General features: G+C 43.2%; 2 protein-coding genes across 3 annotated transcripts in view; both read right to left on the bottom strand.

Moving 5' to 3' along the window:
- The window catches only part of kpna3 (karyopherin alpha 3 (importin alpha 4)), a 35,141-nt gene extending 23,602 nt beyond the window's left edge, over window positions 1-11,539 (bottom strand). The window contains exons 1-2 of the mRNA XM_088648882.1: window positions 11,114-11,539; window positions 1,803-1,847 (exon numbers count right to left, since the gene is read on the bottom strand). Coding sequence (XP_088505008.1) covers window positions 1,803-1,847; window positions 11,114-11,182 — 114 coding nt within the window. The 5' untranslated portion in view covers window positions 11,183-11,539. The remainder of the gene's footprint in view (window positions 1-1,802; window positions 1,848-11,113) is intronic.
- Window positions 11,540-13,102: 1,563 nt separating this feature from the next.
- On the bottom strand, window positions 13,103-19,815 carry spryd7a (SPRY domain containing 7a). 2 transcript variants are annotated; one of them, XM_088648936.1, is made up of 5 exons: window positions 19,656-19,815; window positions 17,790-17,906; window positions 16,999-17,165; window positions 16,609-16,711; window positions 13,103-14,320 (listed from the first exon to the last, which is right to left on the bottom strand). In XM_088648936.1, the coding sequence occupies exons 1-5, from the start codon at window positions 19,759-19,761 to the stop codon at window positions 14,223-14,225; spliced, it is 591 nt and encodes a 196-aa protein (XP_088505062.1). In that variant the 5' UTR covers window positions 19,762-19,815; the 3' UTR covers window positions 13,103-14,222. The 2 variants fall into 2 exon arrangements, with proteins under 2 accessions (XP_088505062.1, XP_088505067.1); XM_088648941.1 differs by having other exon boundaries at window positions 19,567-19,680.
- Between the last annotated feature and the right edge of the window lie 1,063 nt (window positions 19,816-20,878).

Below are 20,878 nucleotides of genomic sequence, written 5' to 3'. Positions count from 1 at the left end.
CTAATTTAGGTAGAGAATCCGACACAGTTAGTATCGAGTTTATTATTTACCCTTTTCTTCAACACAGAAGAGCCTGTGTTGCCTCATTTTAAGATCTGATACAATGTTCGTCTCTAAGTACAAAGAGGCTTCTTCAGGGCAGCTATTCCTCCTAAAGTAAGCCAGCCCATAGTTCCCAAAATACTTGAAATACTTCGGCAGAGGTCTAAACAAAGTTCTATTGAAATATCTTACTGTTCCTCAAGCTTTAGAAACAATTACTTTATGAACTAAGATGAACGCACAGTACGTATGAGCCTTATAATGACGACTACAGCTAGGTGACAAGTAAGCTCAAAGGGTAGTTTTGTAAAGGCATGGGACAAGTTTATTTAGAAAGCAGAAATAAAGGTCATTAAACAAATATCTTGGAAAGAAGCTAAGAAATTCAAACAAGTGGTAGACAGCCTTTTAGCTTGATTTGTACAAAAATAACCTTAGACTGCAAGTTCACACTTTTCAGAACTAGTTTAACTTCTAAAAAGGATATTCCACTAATAAATTAAATCCCCCCCAAAACAGGCTTTGCAACTGACAGCTATATGCTTTGGTAAGAGTAAATCTCTGTTTCTTTGATAAAACATGTTTGAAAATGAAGAAATGGAATGAAAAGATTATAATGAAAAGGGAAAATGCCGTACCTGTGATGCAAACTTCTTCTTTCCCACACTATTTGCCAAACGGAAACAGCAGGACTAAATTGGCCGATAAAAGGCACAGATGACCCTTTCAGCCAGGTTGGCTAAAGATTGGGTTGATGGGGATTAGCCGATGGGTTCACTGCTTAAAGTCCCCTTCTCCACAGTGCACAGTGCTAACCCGGGATAATCCTATGACACTGAGCAGCTCAGCACGACAACACTAGTGGCACAACAGCAGCCAAAGGCATCTGAGGCCCACAGGAGAATGGCACCACCAAGGTACCCAGCCAGGAAACCGCAAGCTGACCGGCTACCATATTATTAAAAAGCAAAACCAAAAATCTCCCCCATTCCAAAATCCTGCATTTAGGCCTGAAATGTCTACTTATCACGGGATGCCGAGTTGTTTGAAAGTGGTAGCTAAGATGTTTGCTAAAAAGGGGTAGAGGAGAGGGCTGTTTGTGGTGTTTCAGCTGGGAAAATTATGTGCCACCTCTACTGAAAAAACAATCTTGGGAGCAGCTGGTCATGGTCACACTGACTGCAGCTGACAGGTGACTTTAATTATAGCTATTAACCTCAATTTCCCCTGGGTGATAATTCAAAATGAAATCTATTAATAATGTATGGGAGGCTCAAATTAATTTAAAATCTATTTCATATATATTCTTTACCGGAAAACTTGCCCAAATCATCTTGGCTCTAGCTACATAAATCAATTCTTTAGCCCTTGATTCTGAAACAGTTTTGTCCAGCAGGAGGGCCATCAAATATACATCATACAGCACATACTGATGACAAGCTAACTTACAAGGTTTTTAATAGCTGTACACAGGGTATTAAACCTAGCAGATACACAGCTGCTCTCTGCTCTACTGTCAACAGTAGAACAGTTTAACCACAAACGCATATAAAAACTGATATGCAACATTTTAATACTATGAGAACGATTTTATGATTAAAGATTAAATCTTTTAACCATGCGTTCGTCTGAATGTGCAATGAAAATAGAGAAATAACAGTTTATAACAAATAAGCAATCTTGGCATTCTCTAGCAATGTCTCTAGTTACAAATGTGACAAAAGATTAGCTTCTGGCCAAGAATGCACACGTTTCCTTACCTTTCTCAGTTCTACTGTCACTTCATTCCGATGTCTTCTCATAGTCTGAAAGAAATGAAAAATAGCAGCATGAAATCAACGAGCATCACAAACCCACAACACAACTTTCATATTTCATTAATATGCTCTCTCTCAGAAGCTCATTTTTACGGAGCTCAGCACTACTGAGTCAACACAACCAGTAGGGAAAGAGGAATGCAGAGAGAGCAGTGCTGAGATATCCTAAGGACTTATATGAGTCTATTCGTCTGTGGTTGGGACCTGGACAGAATTGTTACAGCAGGGACACTGGACACTCTTGACAACCCTGCAGCTTCAAATAGTCTCTTCTCATATTTATGAGCCTCACCGAGCTTCAACTCACCAAAATAAGAACCACCAGAGGTGAAGGCCACAGCACTTATCATTCCACCTCAAATAGACCCTGCAAAGCCAAATGTGTCTCGTAAGCCCAGTTCTGATTGCCCTTCGAATCTCACCAGGCCCTCGTCAGTCGCAGAACTTTAGATTTCCCTCAGACACAAAGTGTCAGATTTTAAAATTTCACCTGTGAAGCGCAGCACTGCCAGAAACACGTCTGACTGTCTCGCCTGTTCCACTGCTCTAATCCAGGCTGTTAAGTTATATTTTTGTGACGCTGATGCTGCGATTCTATGACCCCTTCTACTCTATGAAAGTCGGCACAGAATGTCATCATTCAGAGGTGCTCTTAAACACAATCTAGAGCTACAGTTCACCTACTGCGTTGAACTAGAAAGATTTACAAAGAGAAATGGTCTTGTAGAGGACCTTGAAACACATCGCAAGAACTGCAAGACAAATACCATATCACTCAATTCTCAATAATTGATCAGCTTTACTCTTATCGGCTGCCAATAAATGAAGGCAGACCGTGATCCAGTAACCACCATGACCTGAGACGGCAGCCAATAAGGGAAAGCTGATTTGAGCAGGTTTCAATTTCAGGTGCATAAAATCTTAATAAACAGTTTGCCCCCAAGCTGTAAGGTTCCCGAGGTCTGACTAACAAAAACAATAAGCTTAAAACAAAAGAACACTATACCAGCAATACCCTAGAAAGTGACAAGGACCGATTTCACACATCAACTGAGCTGTCCATGTTAGATCACATTAAACCTTGTGACCAGTGATCTAGGTTCATATTACAATCACAAATAGTCCCAAGCATATGGTAGGTGGGGCATCAATCTCATCCCTGAAAAGGCACTCTACGAAGCACTGATTTTTCTATATTTTACTATATTCACCCCCAAAGCACAACTGTCTCTAAAACATGTTGACCTATTCTGCTGCTAAATTCCTAACAGTTTTCAGCTGCCACTGCTCAAGAGAACATTACAATCAGCACAGCATAAAACCTGTAACTACAGTGAGTGTGCTCCTCTTTAGCTTAATGGGCACTGAGAGTCCCCTACGGGCACCTACACTCTATCCAGGAAAATAAAAATCACCAGAAACTACATTCTAAGCTCTGCTCCAAAGAAGTCTTCTCCCACGTCGCGATGTTTCAAAGAAAAACATTTCTCTAGGGGAGATTTGAATGTCTAAAAAATAAGTCGTTTGCCAAACCGAAGATTTATGGAAGGAGCACACCAACTAGGCGTGAAATGTCTCAAGATTTAATGCCGAGTTTCATTTTTACATTAAATAACTTGGAAGAATGACCGATTTCTACAATTTAATCGTCAGCTGCCTCAAAACACACATTCAGGGAGATGTGCTCTTTCCCACAGCATGAAGAAAGCAGGACAGCCTCACAGGTGAGAGAAAGGTGTTGTTCGGCCTCAGGGGCTCTCCGAGTTGGAAGAGAACAGCAGAGGAGCTGTAACATGACCGCGTATGAGCTCTGACGCTTTGGGACCAAAGCAGGGCAGTCCAGAAAGATCAGACTATCATCTCAAGTGCTGACCCCTCAGACAAAAAGGAGTTTCTATGAGTACGGTGCTCCAGGCGGGACCGGGTCCTGGCGACCCCGAAGCTGGAAATATTTCTGCAACATAAAAAAAAAATTGGATTCCTGGTTTTCTTCTGCAGCATCATCAGTGAACACTGTTCAAGTGTTCAGTTTCTAGAGAAGGTTCCACGGGCAGGTCAGCTGCAATTGACTGCTCAGCTGCTACAGCCTTGTAAATGAATGCATTTCCATAACCAAATGAGTGCAATAACTAAATAAAAATGTATCTGGCAAGCGCTTAGAAACCAGAACCTTTTGAAACCACTCCACCTCGTGGCAACAGGGATGCTTTTCAGCTGGGAGCCCCACTCCCAGTTAGCCTTTATCCCCTCTTCACCGAATGCGACTTCCAAACAAACCCAAAAGCAGCACAGAGGAAAGCCTCTCCTCTCACTCGGACAGCCCTCGGTCATGAGCGTTTCGAGCCTGGCTAGGACAGGCACAGACCACTGCAGTCGTGTCTTCAGGGAACCCAATCTGGCAGTCCAGGATATTTCACATAGCTGGAGCAGAGATCTAGCCTCGTTTATCATCTGTAGCCACGTCGCTGGTACTTCAGAGGCACCTTTTCTGCTCCAAGCTTCAGGCAGCTAGCACAGGTCGTTCTGTTTGACGTGTGCCGATTTAACAGCCCACCAGCTTCAAACAAGCTGATCAAGTGCGCATTCCCTGTCAGAGTTATGTAGGGGTTTTCAGTGTAAGTTCAGTACCATTGTTTCGAGAGCCGATTGAAAATATCACCCTCGGCTGCCACCTTAAGCACTTTATTAAGGAGGAGTCTTTATTTTTACTTTCTTCTCTGCTGACAAGTTGAAAGGGCTCAATGGCTTTGCGACGTGGTTTTGCCGACATGCCTTGCAACTAAATTTCATACCATTTTTAAAGAAGCCAAGTGAGACGCCGACGTGTTTTGGTGCAGCAAGCACTTCTAGATGCTCTGCCAAACGTTTGTGCACTCCTGAAAAGAACACACTGTCTTCAGGGGATTCTGTTCTGGAGGTCTGACACAAAACAGAGATTGAAAGTCTCATCTGATACAGCGTTTAAGCCCTTTGCAATAATAATCCATTAACACTGTTGAAGAAATACAAACTAATGCAGCTGTAAGGTTAAGAATAACTACTGTCTATAGACGACTTTTTAACATTTCTACAAAATTATCTATTTTATTAAACCCTTATTGACAAACTCTAAAATGTGACCCTCGTTAAGACAGTGTGCCAGAATGAATTTGATAACAGCAGCAGAAGGCCAAGGATGTCCAGAATGTGTCAAGCATAATGGTCACCTTACACTTGCTCTCAGCGAGACTGCTCTTCGTTTGAGCCATCCTTATGAGAAACTATGGACTAAACTGTAGCAGGGGCAGGGCAATTACACTTAAAAATAAGGCTTTGGTATCACCATAGCTTTGTTTATTAAGTAAACAATCAGACTGTGCAATAAGGTTAAAAACAAACCCCAGCACCCTCCACTTCAAGAACAATGTTATTCACCTTTTTTATTCACTTTTTCTTGGACCATCAGATTTTTCAAGCTGAGTGAAACTGCAGTCCCACTTTTTCAGACTGGTTATTATATCTTGGTAACAAAATAATTCCTAGTATTGGAAAATCTTACAAATTGCGATTTTGTTTGTGTACCTACACAAACATACAACACACCACCTTTACCGAGCAGAGGCACCTCAATAACCACCGGGTTCACTTATGAAAATAAGCTTCCGAGATGGATCCTGGTTATAGCTTGGAAACAAAGGCCGCTTTTATAAAACTGCCAGCTACCTGCCATCAGCTCTGTTGCACAGACAAGCACTGTACATCTTCTCCCTTGTCCTCCTGGATTTCCAAGCATGTCTAAGAAAGAAAGCTTTTGACATTATTAAATTTGCTTTTAATAAAAAAATCATAAGCACTTCTGAGAGTTTTTCGTGCCATTCTGGTATGCTGAAATGAGCAAACAAGAGTATTGTCAACACCGTGTACATTGTGGCATTTGTTCATCTTTCAAAATGCCATTTATAACAGAACAAAAAATCAACTGGCAGTAATAATGGGAGTTAATGGGAGTTGTGGGCTTTAAGTTAACCTATAAATAAGCTCTCAAAAGTAATTTGCAGGTTCTTTTCACCCGTTGTTACAATGAAACATTAAGCAGTTCAAAACCCAGGTTTACCAAAATCTGCATAATGAAAACACGAGACAGATATCATGTCCAATCTCTACGAAGAACCATATATCATTTGCACGCAGCACAGTGTGATTATTCTTCTCAGTTTTGTTTATTTAGATTCTTGTAGAAATCCAATTCATAAGGTAAATGTTCTGATAGTTACTTCCTCTGTTCTGCAAAGTATGACGATCCTTCCTGAAGTTATTTTGCATTCATCAAATCATATGCCATTGTAAAACAAAAACAGAGAAAAGGCAAACAGAAGCCAAAGAATTTCAAAAAGACTTAACCGACTTTAACCCAAACTCATGCACTGTGATTTTAAGGGTTGTAAACAAGAGCCCAGTGACCAGTCAACTGATTTGCTCCGAGGGAGGTTTACTTGTTGTGTACGAACGAAGCTATGCAGCAAATCTCATGCTGTCAAAAAAACCCCATCACAAAATAGATTAAAAAAAACATCTTGGCTGAGGAACATTTTCCTAAAATGCTTTTTGGTATAAGCTAAATAAAAGATCAAATCGATTTTAGGTCGGAAAGTTTTTAAAATGATAAATTCACAGTCATAAGGCCGTTCAATTAGAATCTGTCCTACCTCTAACAAAATAGTCGTGCTGTCAAGTTTTTAACACTCTGCACCCTGAACAGCCTGCTTTCAGCACTCCACAAGGTGCCTGGAGAGGTGTCTGAAGGTGCAGATGGTTTTTCACAGGCATGAAACAGAACAAAGGCTCAGTAAGATCTGAATGGAAGATTCTGCCAGGACCCAGGGAAACCAGAAACTGGGTTCCATGGGGCAGATAAAGTACTTCCCTATTCAGGACAACTGGACTCACGGGCTTAGTGCCCTATAATTACCCCCAAAGCCTTCTGTCCGGCAAGTCGGGTAACATGCAAACTCTGCAGGATCAGACAGGGGCGGTCATTTCATGTGAAGAAATAGTGCAATCAGGTTTTTACATGAAGTAAACCCTTCATAAGTAGAGTTTCAGTTCAACAACACACAGTTGCCAGAATTTCCTTCACTGGATGCAAAAGGGTTCTGTTATGTTTCCGTTTTTCCGAGAAGCTAAACCAATTCCTAAGATGTAAGATTATACCAGACAAAGACTCTCAAACACTACACTCATAGAAATAAGATGTGAAATGCTGTTTTTCTTCCCCATATTGATAGCTGAACATCTTTTATGTGTTCTTTATTATTTACAAAGAGGTTCAATGTATTTACCTTTTTGGCATGTGCCATTGTTGATTATCACTTGCTGGAGCAGACAAAAACATAAAATTGAATAGATCAGCCTCAGTGCTTAATTTCTCAAGGGTTTTGTCGGCAAGAAGCCTTTCTGTGTGTGTAAACGTAATGCTAGATAACTACAGTATTATATAAACCTTGATGAAGAAAAGCATCTCAATTCCAATGGTTGCACTGCTTGTAGAGCAGGGACAGGCAAGTTCTGTTCCTCATCATCCAGGGGGTCACTGGTTCTGCCTCTTAATTATTTGACATTAATATCTGGAGAAGTCACATCGTGTTCATTTAAGTCTCGATGAGTTGGAAACTGAAATGCACTAAATCCTACAAAACACTATGGCTGCCCAGCCTTGTTACACTGCACATTTTTTTAAATAAAATGCTGCTTTGAACTCATAAAAAGAAAACATGACCAATGATCTTTGCTTAAAGGTTGTGTAGATATTTAACAAGTCTTATCTTCATTTGCTTATATCCAACGCTGTTCCATGGAAACAAATGATTTCTCACCTCCTTAAAACAAAGAATCATCATTATTTACAAGAGGTTCAATATATTTACCTTTGTGGCAAGTCCTATTGCTGGTTGTTGGAGTAGACAAAAACAGAAAATTGAATGGGTCTGCCTAAGTGCCCAATTCGTAAATTAAACATTATATAATTTTGTTTTAGAAATAAAGAAAATAGGTTTCACCTATTGTGAAGGAGCAATACTTCAATTTATTACAGCTTCCAAGCACACAAATGTAACAGACCAAACTTCAAGAAGCCTTTAATACAAACATTAGAAGTTATTTTTAACAATGCCTCTATGAATTGGCTACATTACTCTGCTCTCCTCCCCACTGATAGCTGATGTGTGGTGAGTGTTCTGGCGCACTATGGCTGCCGTCGCATCATCCAGGTGTATGCTGCACATTGGTGGTGGTGGAGGGGAGTCCCCATTACCTGTAAAGCGCTTTGAGTGGAGTGTCCAGAAAAGCGCTATATAAGTGTAAGCAATTATTATTATTATTATTATTATTAACTTTTTTTTACACAAGCAAAACTAAAGGTTCAGTACTGCAGTCAATCTAAGACAACACAGTGACAGAGAGTGAGTTCTCCTAATCCGAGACCAGGCTGACACAATGGAACAAAGCCTTCTCTTGTGTCACCGCAGAACTGTGGAACCGTCATCCAATCAATTAGAGAACCATTACTGTGGACAGTCAAGAAAGGCTTGAAATCTTTTTTTTTTACTGTGGTGTTTAATGTAGAATTGCTTTACTTCTGGTTTTTAACCTTCTTCTGCCTTAGGCACATACTACCGTACAGCGCTTTGAGTCATTTGAAAAGAACTTAATGCATTATTAAAGGCTATATTGTTTCCATATACCATGAAATATCATATCATGAGACAAACAAAGCATGAATTCAATAACAGCCCACTGTGCGTTCCAGTTAGAAAGTGTTAATAAATGCACTGCACGCAATCCTAGGACTCTTTATCAGGACTGGTACAGTGTATTAGAAATGACATCTCCACAAACTGCACATTCACACTGGCCATGTGATGGAAGTGTTCCTGTAGCAAAACAGAGCTGTGGGACCTGGTTTCTCAGCTCCTAGTTTTAGATACACCTTGTCTTTTCGTTTCTACTGCGGCTCCAGCCATAGTCACCTTCTTCGTACCCGAACTGACCAAACACCTTGCCCGATTAGCAGGTCTTCCATTTCCATCAGGTGAGGCATTCAGGTAGCTCTACCCTTATTAAAATAACCTGAAACATGTGACCGCTCCAGAGCGCAAACAATCCAAAGGATTCAAATGAGGCAAAATTAGCTCAATTAAAAAAAAACAGCTGCATAACAAAGTCATGAATGCATAGGTGGTCCCTGAAATCCATAAGAGAAAGACTGCTCAGTTAAAAAAAAAACAATTATAAATAAAGATGAGGTTCTACAACCATTGAAAAGATACACATAGACAGCATGCTAAAGTCAAGCTGTCACAGCTTCAGACTGAACAACTACACAGGTAACTACAGTTGCTACAATAGGCAAGTTCAGAGCCCGATGTGGCAACAAATGACAGACAAGAGCTGGCCAGAAAAGACTGCACAGTGCCATGGTCATCCAACAACCCTTTAAACGACAGATGTGGGTCAGCCTGTAATCATCTTGGTCTAAAGAAACGGCAGTCCAACCTAAAATTAGGGGCATGTCCTAAAATTGAGATGAGGTTGTATGTTTCCCAAGAGGGCTGTTCTTGTGTGTATGCTGCGATGAACAGGACACAGAGCCTACATATCTCAGGAGATCAGAGGTGTCCACGCGAAATAGTTGTGCAAACAATGCCATTATAAAGCAATCGCGCTAGTCTCCCACGGAAAACGCTCGGCATTAGCAAAACCTTGGAGATCTTAAGTGGATTTACCTCATTTTCCAAGTATTGCAACACTTATCAAACCAGGCTAAGAATCGTTAGCGCAGTGAATGAATAATCCCCGTTTGTTCCTTCTCCGCTTGCCGATTTGTAACACCAATAAAGTAAAACGAAACCGCAAAAGCTTCAATGTACGAACTTCAAGGCAGAACAGCTAAACGCAAAACGTACTTTGAAACAACAGGCACCCGCACTAGCACCTCAGACGATTTTTTTAATTTAAAATTTCATTCAGCACGCCAGTGAGATGTCTGCAATCATATCTTCCAGTCCCTTAATTATCAGCACCAACCGCTATGCCTCTTTCTAACGAACTGTGTCCTTACATCTTCTCCCACTGTGCCGCACATATTGCTTAGATCTCCTCCCAAAACAGCGCAGGTAAAAAAAAAAAAAGTGAAAACGCACCTGAGTTACAGCGAAAGCACTGATGTATTCATTTACCGTCATATGCATGCAAGGCCCTTAAGAACTAGTTTTGTGCCCTAACCTAATCAAACCTCGGACGGAAGCAATCCTGCATACAACACAGCAACAGAGCTACAAAACCCCTTGACTTCGGGGCCGGCTTTTACCGCAGTAGCACAATCCCTCACGGACTGCACACAGGTTGCGTTTCAAATGTTACAGGGCCCGTCGTGATCTCAACAATGACAATCCATCACATTCACTCTGCATGTCGCCGGCGACCGGCCGCCTGAAGACCCGGCTGGGTCAGGCGCCGTCTCTGTCCCTGCAGCCGAGTCAAGGGCTTACGGCCTGCTCGGTTTTCTACATCTGGGCAGGGAAAGGCGTGCTACAGCCGCCCCTTTCAAATGCGGAAAAGTGCGCCGTTTGGCCAGTCCGGCTCTTGGCTACGCTCTCCTTTCTAGTCTCGTTTTTTTTCCCCCCTCTTTGATTTATTTTATTTTCTCCAAATCAGGGAAGATTTAGGGGAGGAAAAAGGTAGGACAGAACCCCGTTTTTCGTAGACCGTTTGGTCAGGAACACCATTACCAAGAGCAAAGCAAAAAAGAAAAAAAAGAGGCTCAACTGAGTGTGATGCTAACTAGAGATTTTTTTTCCCCCACAGCAACTCAAAGGCCCCGAATAAAACAAAAAGAAGAAAAGCACAGGTTAATCGCTTTATTATTTTTTTTCCACTAGGGAAAAGCATAAGACGGTGGAGGAACGATTAAAACGCGGTTTAATTGCACAGAGAAGGCCTTTCCTTTAGGCCGCGCCCGCACTGCATGATGATGATGGTGGCGGCGGCGGCGGCGGTGGGGGGTGTTCCGGAATAAACGCTCCTCTTACCCCCCAACAGCAGCAGCAGCAGCATCCAGCAAAAAAAAACCCAAAGCCGGTCGCAAGGCCTGGAGGGCACAGCCGCTCACCGCCCGCGCCCCCACCCCGGTCCAGCCCGGACCGGACCGGCCCGGCCGGGCCCGCCGCGGCGGCGCCGCCACCACCACCATGCCGCCATCCCCTGGGCTCCCCCCTTACCTCGACATCGCGTCCCTTGTTTTTAAAGCTCTTGATGCGGTGGTTCTCCAAGCCGGCGTTTTCTGCCATGGCTCTGTGTGTGCTCGGTGCGAGTGCGGTCCGGCGCTCGGAGCTCCAGTGAGAGAGAGAGAGAGAGAGGGGGTGAGACAGTCCGCTGTGCAGCGGAGAGGGGGGCGGCCAGACGTAACGGAAGGCGGCGGGGCAGGAGGGCCGGGAAGGAGGAGCCACGCTCGGCAGCTGGAGAAAGCCGGAGAGGCCCCGGCGCTGCGAGCGAGCTGTTGGTTGGGGTGCGATTGCACAATGGATGTGCGCATCGACAAATATAAACACAGCGAGGGCCTTCAGCTAGCCCGCGTCTCTAGCCGGCGGATTACATCGGCTGTTGGCTAGATCGCTCCCGAGTTTTCTCCCCCAGCAAACGGGGTTTTGAGGTCGTTATTCCAGCCTACTTGTAGACTTGCGTCAGTGTATTTCACGTTATAAAGAGTGCGCATGCCTTACGTAAGTTAGAAACATGGATAGTTCCGATAAATACACAAGAATACCGTTGTGGTGCATAGATTCTTTACATACATGTTGGTGTTCCCTTTACAGGAAGTAACAGTCGAGCTGTGTCGTCTTTAACGGAGTTCAATTGCACCGTATATATCAAAGATTAATTGTGTCTTTAAAGCATCACATCTGGTGCGTTGAATCCATGGAAACATGCATATTAATTCAGACAGCACAATACGGAATAGTAAAGCAACCAAGTACACAACATGGGGCGTTAAATTTCACAATTTATAGAGCTAGATTTAAGCAAATATGTCAAATTATGGACGTCTTTTGTTAAATATTAAACTGAATTCAAGTTCAGAATTCCTCAACAGACGGAAACGTTTTAAATGCGCCTACATTTCATACAGAAAAAGCAGATGTTACAGACCTAAAAATACTGTTCTCAGATTATTTTTAGTGTCTTGAGGTGGAAAAATGTGCTTCAACTAGAACACGCAACGGATGAACTTCTTTCGGTTCACAATAAACACGTATGATTTTCAGTGTTCTCATACTGTCTGAGCACATGGAGAATTTAAAGGTGTGATGTAAACATTTCAGCCTACACACTATATAACTATACTGGAACGTATATACTAGTTCTTGATTTGTATAAAAGAAGCGAAATGTGCGAGTGTCATTCCAGGATATCCCTGTATTAAAATTATTCCTGCACTAGGATACCGGATCCTACTATCAAACGCGTCTTCTTGTTCGCCTACAATTCCCGTGCACATTATGCTAATGTTGAAACGAGACTTGTTTTTTTTTTAATAACTGCTCACACCTAAACCGGCCTGACTATATTATTTGAAACCGGGATACAAGAGATTGCTTGAGCAAATGTTTTCTTACGGCAACACGTGCCCAGAACACGCGCAACTGAGGCGCGTCCCCGATGAAGTGGAGCCCAAGGTCGCGCCCAGCCCGCCCCTCCCTCACGAGGGATGGGTGACAAAAGATACGCGAAGTGCGCTCCCTAGAGGCTGGGATGTACACTGTACCAGATAATGGATAGTTACAGGGAGGCAAAAAACTATCGATTCTATTTCCCACCCCCCTCCTTTCATCACCTTCCCTCTGCAAGTAATTTCAGTTAGCTAGTGCAAGAAAAAAAAACAAACAATCTTGGTCATCTGTGCATATTAATGTAGGAAATATAAAATGCATTAGAAAACAAGAGTGGAGATGTTTTTACTCTTCATTTAATTGCAGCTTGTGGGCAGGGCCACCTGGAATATTGTGATAATCTTCATGCATACCAGAGAGGATAAAAACTAAGCAAATCCTGTAGATCTTGAGAAATACGCTCAGAAACCCGAGAGCTTTCATATTTAAAGGCCAGTAAACCAACTTGCTATTTATATTGGCAACCAGCGAAATACTTGCATACTGAAGTGAGATCTAAAACCAAACACCAATGATCTTCAAAACTGAGAAACTCCTTAGTCCAGGTGCAAATTTTTTATTTTAGTGTAGACTTACAACAAAACCCATTTGGATTTTTAATACTCAACACATCAAGTTTCATTAGTGCAAACAAAACATTGTTTTGAAACATTTAAAACGGATGTCAGCAACGAAAAAGGAAAAAATCGTCTCCATAATGGGGGAAAAAGAACGGTTTAAAATGTGCTCATTATTGAAGAAGACCTCCCTGAATTTCGGCAGCCAAAACTAATGAGACCTATTTTAGCGAAGTTGTCGGCGTCCAGGATTCATTTTGGATTTTATTTTTTCCGTCACAAAACAAGGTTTGAGAGGGGGAGAAAAAAAGAGATATTGGGGGGTTAATGTAAAAGGAAAATCAACAGTGAAAAGTTCTATAGCGTTTTACAACATACATTTTATATTCATCAGACCGCTTTATGCAGTGAGCTAATCTGTGAAATGACAACTCATTATCAGTATACTGCATTTGTGTACCATCTCCCAATATGTGGAACTAGAAATGTTTCATTAATGATGTCAAATTCAAGTTAAACACCTCAAGAAGTGAGGCAATGTGGACATGTAGAATGTAGATTACAACAGAAAGCAAAATAATTTCAACACCAATAGACAGTACTGTATCACAGGCTTCATAACTAAGGCTTCAACAGTTACTAGTGACACGATACCATCTTATACAGCTGAATTCAGTAACCAATGTGCAGAAATTATTCCCAACATGGTGCAAGAGAGAAAGATTCATTCCTACATCAAAGGGGCTCAGTCAAGACTGCTGACAATATAAATCTAGTGTTTTTCACTCCTACTACTAGAAATCTCCACTGCTTTTTACACGGGACTTGAAGAGCAGGCCCGACACTATCAGTGCATTTTTCTTTCTTTTAAATATAGCAACAAAGCCTGGTCCACACCGAGACGTTGGAGTACTTTAACACCTAGGGTCATCCAGTTGATCTCCAGACTGCGCACTGGGAAGAACAAGGCTGGAACATAAAGCTTTCACAGGAGAACTCCATACAAACCGGACAATGATACAAGTCACAGAGCTTCAGAGAAACACACAGACAGAGAGCTTTGGAAGAGTGCAGGTGCGTTCACGAGAGGCAGTGTTTTTTTTTTAGAAGATCTGCTGCTCGAACAGGATCTTCTCAAACCCTTGGGGTGGCGTGTGGTAGAAGTCGCTGAACTGGCAATCCAGTATGGCACTGTCATCCACTGGAAACACACAGGAGAAAAGGTCATGAAGACAGAGGACTAAGGTGACTCTCTTCTGTCATCCAGGCTGAAACTTAAGCAGCTCCGCTAAAGACAACACCCAGAAACCACTGGCTAAAACTTAATCATAGAGAAGAACTGGGTGCAGCAAATGGCAAGGAAACTGCTCTTTCCCATTAGACCCAGGACCTGTCAGAAATAATATTACTGTTACAGAAGCACTGTTAATTGGAGACCACGCTTCATCTTACAGTGATACTAGCTTAAATTGTCATTACAGTACTAAACATGCTGAAGTGACGAACAAACACCAAAAGTAACAACTCTTACAAATGACAATGTTCCCCCCCTACAGCCATTATCTCAGAATGCGCTGGGTCTAGTCAGTACTGGGAGGGGAGACCTTTAAGGAAAATAGCATGGCTGCAGGCCAGTAGGGGGCACTCTTCCCCATTGTGAATCCAATGCTTGGAAGCCAGGGCACTGTGGTGTATCAGCCGCCGGCCTTAGGAGGAGATGTTACACTCAGGTCCTGATTACTCTGCCATTCCTGTGTGAGAGTAGGAGTGTTTCCCTAGTGTCCTGGCTGGGCCCACCTACCATCATCCCTCCATTTCCTAACTGCTTCTTACAATTCTGGGTCGCAGGGCAGCCGGAGTCTGCTCCAGCAAGTTACAGGGAGCAAGGCGGCATCCACCCTGGACAGGACGTTAACCAGGCCATAGGAGGGCAAACAGATACAAAGACAGACACACTCACATCTAGGGCCAGTTTTCCCAGAAGCCAAGCAAGGATAAAATAATCCATAACAAATGGCGGTATGAACTTAGTTCATAAACTACAGTTCTGAAGTTCTCCATTAGCCAAAGATTTCTTTACTATAGCGCGTACACATTATTTCCAAGCTAACTCAGCAGACAACTTGTGTTGGCCTATATCTCCCCAGTTAATGCAAAGCTCAATTGATTATGCACAGCTCCTTTCTGTAATGTAATGAGCGAGTACCTGTTTGTCAAGGGTGGGTTTGATACTGTCAGGTCTCTAGTGTAATCAACAGTCAATGCAGGTAAACAAAGAACACACCAAAAGCAGAAATACCTTACACTGTTTAAAACATTACCTTGTGTTCTGTGGTAGTCACAACTCACAAAAGTCACAAACGAATTTGCCTGGAGACCCGATGGACTTGTTCGTGAAGGGGAAATGCCTCAGCTTGGGTTTTTATGGTAATGTATGACAAATCTTAACAACTAATCCAAGGGGACAGGGCATCAAACAGTCCAAGGAATCCAAATTATGGCCCTGTTGTAGCATACTTTAAAAATAATTCTTGCCTTAATAAATCTGTTTCTTAAGGGCTTTCTGCAGATGATAGAACCCATACAAAATCAAAGAGTTGAAGACTTTTAAAGTCAGCGTGCTGGTGCTAATAACATTCTCTCTTTTAAAAACAAATTACAATTGCTAATTATTTTTGTTATATACCCTCGTACACTAGAATAGTTCACGGTGATTTCATGTCTCGTCTGTGATAGTGAGGAATCCTGCAACCACACATAGGGCAGAGAGAGGAAACAGACTGACTCCTCCAGATTGTCCACCTTTGACCTATTTGTCATCCACTATGTCGGTGCAGTCACGTGGACTGGAGGACAGCACCGCAAGTCTTCAGGCTTCTGGGAAGTTGCAAGTGTCTAACTAGGAGCTGAGAGAGCCCTGTCTGACTAATCCCAACCTTATCTTCAATGATGATAGATTACCAGCCCTATCCAGCCTTAACTAGAATCCTAACCATAAACCTAAGTCCAACCCAAATATGGAGACACACTGAACCCAACCCTAACTCCATATCTAACTGTAATTCTCACAGTTACTCTAGGCCTATGTCTGCCTGTAGTCATAAACCTACATCTAACTCTAAACCTGAACGTAGACCTAAACCTAACTCCAAAGTTAACCCAGACTAAAACCTTAACTATTATTTTAATCCTATCTCTAGTCCTTACTTGGACCACTCCTCAACCACATAACTCCAAGTGTAACCCAAACTCTAACCATAACACTGAATGGTTAACCTGACTTACAGTTCCACAGGTGTACATGGGATCCGTAATCTCACACTTACAGGTGTAACTGAGCCTGGCTGGTTGGTGACAACCAATTTAAGTAAACGTAAACCAAACATCTTTACTTCTATGATACTAATAGTTTTGCAATCAACAATTTGAAGATTACTGTAGTGTTACAACAGTATGACAGCCCAAGTCTTCTTAAAACTACAACCTTACCATATACAACTGGAAACACTGTCCCACGGATCCCTGATGCTGGACAATGCATGTTCTTTCCATTCAAATATAAGTTTAGTTCAACGTGGTCATACGTGACACCCTAAATAAAGGGGAAAAAAAACAATTATCAGTTAAGAGGCAAACTGCAACCCTTTGGAGAATACAGAGCTTTACAACGCGTACCCCACTAAGTGTTTACAGTTTCGCTTGTGAAATATACCTCGCTTTTCAAAAAGAAATAAGGTATTGACACAGTACAGAGTTTGTTCCTGTAATATACAGAATATGGTGCTTTGATCAGGATTCTCAGGAGGTGAAACCTCATGCTCTTCTGTTAACAAGCTGGGTTAAGCTGAGACGTCGCAGGCCCGAGAGCCGGTAACTCACAACGATGTCTCCCTCCTGCGGGATGCTGTTGGCAGGCAGCCGGTTCTTCTCCTCGTTGTTGTGGTACACCGACCCGTCGTGCCTCAGGACCAGGCTGTGCAAGTCGCGCCCCAGAGGAATCTGGTTCAGGTTGGCCTTCTGCGTGGCCACCCCGATCCCCCACACCCCTGCAGGAACAGTCACGGGCACACGGTTTCACCAGAGCTCAGTGTGTCTCACCGCCCCAGAGCAAGGCACTCGGAGAGAAGCCATTCCCAGCCACAGCCTCGGCCGCATCAGACAGTCACAGAACAGGGGAGTAACGATGCTGTTTTAAGACCGTGCCGGATCTGCAGATTACATTTTTCTACAGCCCCCACCCCCCCCCCGACTCAGGCTGTAGGATGGGAGCACAATTCATCCCAAAAGACAACACCTCCAAAGAGAGCCAAGAAAGAAAACTTCCAAAAAGTCAAGGTCATCATAGCCAGGAATGCACACTTTCTTCCCCCATGACTTTAAGGCCCGATATCTCCAGAGTGCTTTAGACATTTCAGCGTTGTTGCAATGATACATCTCTTACATCCTGTGACGGTAAAGAATGGATTTTGCCTGCATGCCTGTTCGTGCACAAGGTGTGAGCTAAGACATATGACGGTCACAGAATAATGAGATCTACTGTCTCATACTCACCTCCCCCCTCACCTGGAGTGCTCACCGGGAGTCAGGAGTGGTACTTCCTTACCTGTGGAGAAACAGGACCCCCCCTCACCTGGAGTGCTCATCGGGAGTCAGGGGCAGTACTTCCTTACCTGTGGACTGGATTTTGAACTCAAAGTAGCTCTTGTTCTGATGCAGGGGGGCATTGGCTAGACACGCCCCTGTGCCACATATTCTTCTGCCACTTTTCACGATCACCACATCCGTGCCTGGGGGGAAAAAAAGGGGGGGGGGGGTTAATTTGCCCCATTTCAAGAACATAAGACATCTTGAATATGAGAGCAGGCCCATTCAGTCCGTCCAGCCTGTTTGATCGGTAGTCTGATCCCGCCATTTCTTTTAGGAAGACTTCAGCCACATGGCTGGGTAACGTGTTCCAGACTCCCACCACCCTTTGTGTACTGAAGTGCTCTCTGTTCTAAATAATTTTATGTGAAACAGTCCCTTGTTAACAGTAATCCTAGACGTACACTTTCCTGGCCTCACTTTCTCCCAGGAAACCCCTCTGGTTCTCCCTCTCCATGGTCGTTAAAAATCCCAGGGCATTTTTTGAAAAGGGTATGGGTGTTACCCCAGTGTCACAGACAAATTTCCCAATGGTCTTTACCAATCGTGGTCTCCTAATAATCCCCATCTATAAACTGGCTTCATCACTCCTGATGTGTAGCTGGTGTGTGGCAAGTTTACTGGCACATTATGGCTGCCGTCGCATCATCCAGGTGGGGCTGCACACTGGTGGTGGTGGAGGTGAGTCCCCATTACCTGTAAAGCGCTTTGAGTGGAGTGTCCAGAAAAGCTTTATATATGTGTAAGGAATTATTATTATACAGATCAATACAAAAGGAGGAGAGTGCAGGTTTCAAATCCGTCCTGTAGCCTGGCCTGTTACCCAGCACTGAACTGTAACACTCCTTCCCAGTAATGCTGTAGTGGCAGGTGTGGGGTTTCCTAATCCAGGTTCTAATCCAGAAATGGGACACAGGCCCTCAGATTATGACTGCTCACGCTGCCTACATGCAAGTAGTACATTTCTTCTTCTTCTCATAGGTGAAGTTAGGTGCACAGTACTGGACGATCTTCTCAAACCCTTGAACAAGTTACCTGAGCAAATATTCCATAGACAGTCCGAGGCCATAAAAAACTATTCTTCCAATCATTTCAAAACATTGGTCATTAATGTTTTTGCGCTATATTTATCTCGTCCTATTCATAGTCAAATTGGATCAATTTCTATATTATCGCTACTGAATAAGACAAGAATTACAAAAAGTGCGCAAAACTAATGGTGCTGTCAGGGACTGGTTTTTGTATTGATTCATATAAAATTACTATCGATATTGAACAAGTCCAGGCCAGGTTATTTTCTCTCGGCTTGGTCAATGTGCAAAACCGTTCATTACTGATCTATTGACTTTTGAAATCAGAGCGAACGCCCACGTCCGGTTTCAAACAGTCGCACTGTACATTCGTGTGATGTTTTCAGTTGTTTATTGACAATATGGTACTGACGCTAATGTGTAGAGCTACTACCGCCGGTAGAGGCAGCCGGTCGAGACAGACTGCAACACTATCGCCATATTCGTATACAGCTAATACCTGCACTCAATACACTTTAATGTTATTATTTCTACATAGTCGATCTTAAAGTTAAGTACTGAGTTACAGATACATCATAACAGGCGTGGATGGCCAAGGCGTATGAATCACACCGCATCTCCTATTTCATCGTCAAAACTACACGTCCTCCACCGTTTCCCTCACCGGACCAAGCGTTTCGAAAAATACAACAATTTGACACAGTTTTAAGACGTCGACTAGCATCAGTCGTCCCCCTCCTAGCGATCACAAAAAAAAAAACCTGAACCCTACCTGTTCCGACTTGGGTTTTCATCCTTCACAATTACCGATAGCTCTATATAAGTCATCAAGTCTAAGTGACAGACACGTAACTTCCATACCCATGCGCTGTGTGTCTAGCTGGACGGCGGGCATCTCCTTCAGCGGAATATGACCCGATCCCCCGTCTCCACAGCATCTCAAACAGCAGCAGAAGATCGCAGCCATGATCCCACAAACGACACTAGTTTCTGTCTCTCCGGAACTGAAAGGAACCTGACACGCCAAAGAGTTCAGCGTGAGAGCGCCTGAGAAAGACAAGGTGAGTTTACTGTAAGGGAAGTGCACACCAACGTTGATAGCGCCCCCTGGTGAGCGGTTACTGCCCTCCTGAATTGGCATTGAATCACAGGACGAGAGGTTTCTACAATATAAAACTCTATATGCGAAATACGTGTCTGGAAATAAGTTTTTATTGTTTAAATTGGTGTTTCACTTGAAATGGATTTAAACAAAAAAGGGTAGGAAAAAAGCAGTGCTACAACACCAAATACAACTCGATAAAAGGAGGCTATTTTGTTGACTTGTTATGGAGGGCAGCTGGTGACTATTACTCTTGGGACTGTTTCTGGGCTGGAGTGCTCCTGTTTTGAGTTTGCGTGCTTTTCTCAGCGGCTCAAGGGTACCAAATCAAACCAAAGAAGATACCAAAAACGACAGGAATGCAGAAGCCTCAAGTGAATTTCAAAAAGACTAAGAAAATTCAAGACTGGGCAAGCACCTAGCAGCTGATATTAAATGTAGGCAAGTGTAGGTAGTCAAAACATCAACTAAACCTCCAGAATGGAAAACATTGAGCTAGAAGAAGCTACTAATGAAGAGGACGTAGGTGTTGTGTGAACACGAACACAATGTGAGGAAGCAAAAGAAAAGGCAAACTTCAAAGTGAGGAATTTCAAGGGGTGTCACATAATGTCAGAACACGCGTGGGTTACACACAAGTTGTACTGTGTGCAGCACCAGTTGTCCTGTGCAGCCAGTTAAGCCCCATGATGCTCTTTGGGCTCCAAGTACCTGACATGGGGGCGCAGGCCTGTAGTCCAGGTATTCATGGCTCAAACAGCATTGAGCACTCTGGCAGCCTGGTGCTCCAGCTGGACCGTATGTACTGGGGACCTGTGGTTTGTAAACCAGGACCAGGACTCATGGGGAAGATCACACGCAGTAATTTGTGTGCAGCATCTTCCAGGCTATCGGCAAGAAGAACAGCTCCATTGTAGAACTGATGTGTCATAACTTTTTCAATGCCTGACTAAGGGGTGGCTCTGTGGCTCAGGATCTGCAC

This window comes from Lepisosteus platostomus, chromosome 2 (assembly GCF_059453375.1).
Source record: "Lepisosteus platostomus isolate fLepPlt1 chromosome 2, fLepPlt1.hap1, whole genome shotgun sequence".
NCBI classification, from domain to species: Eukaryota; Metazoa; Chordata; class Actinopteri; order Semionotiformes; family Lepisosteidae; genus Lepisosteus; species Lepisosteus platostomus.
The sequence above is the reverse complement of the archived record's forward strand: the minus strand, read 5'-3'. Positions and strand labels throughout refer to the sequence as shown.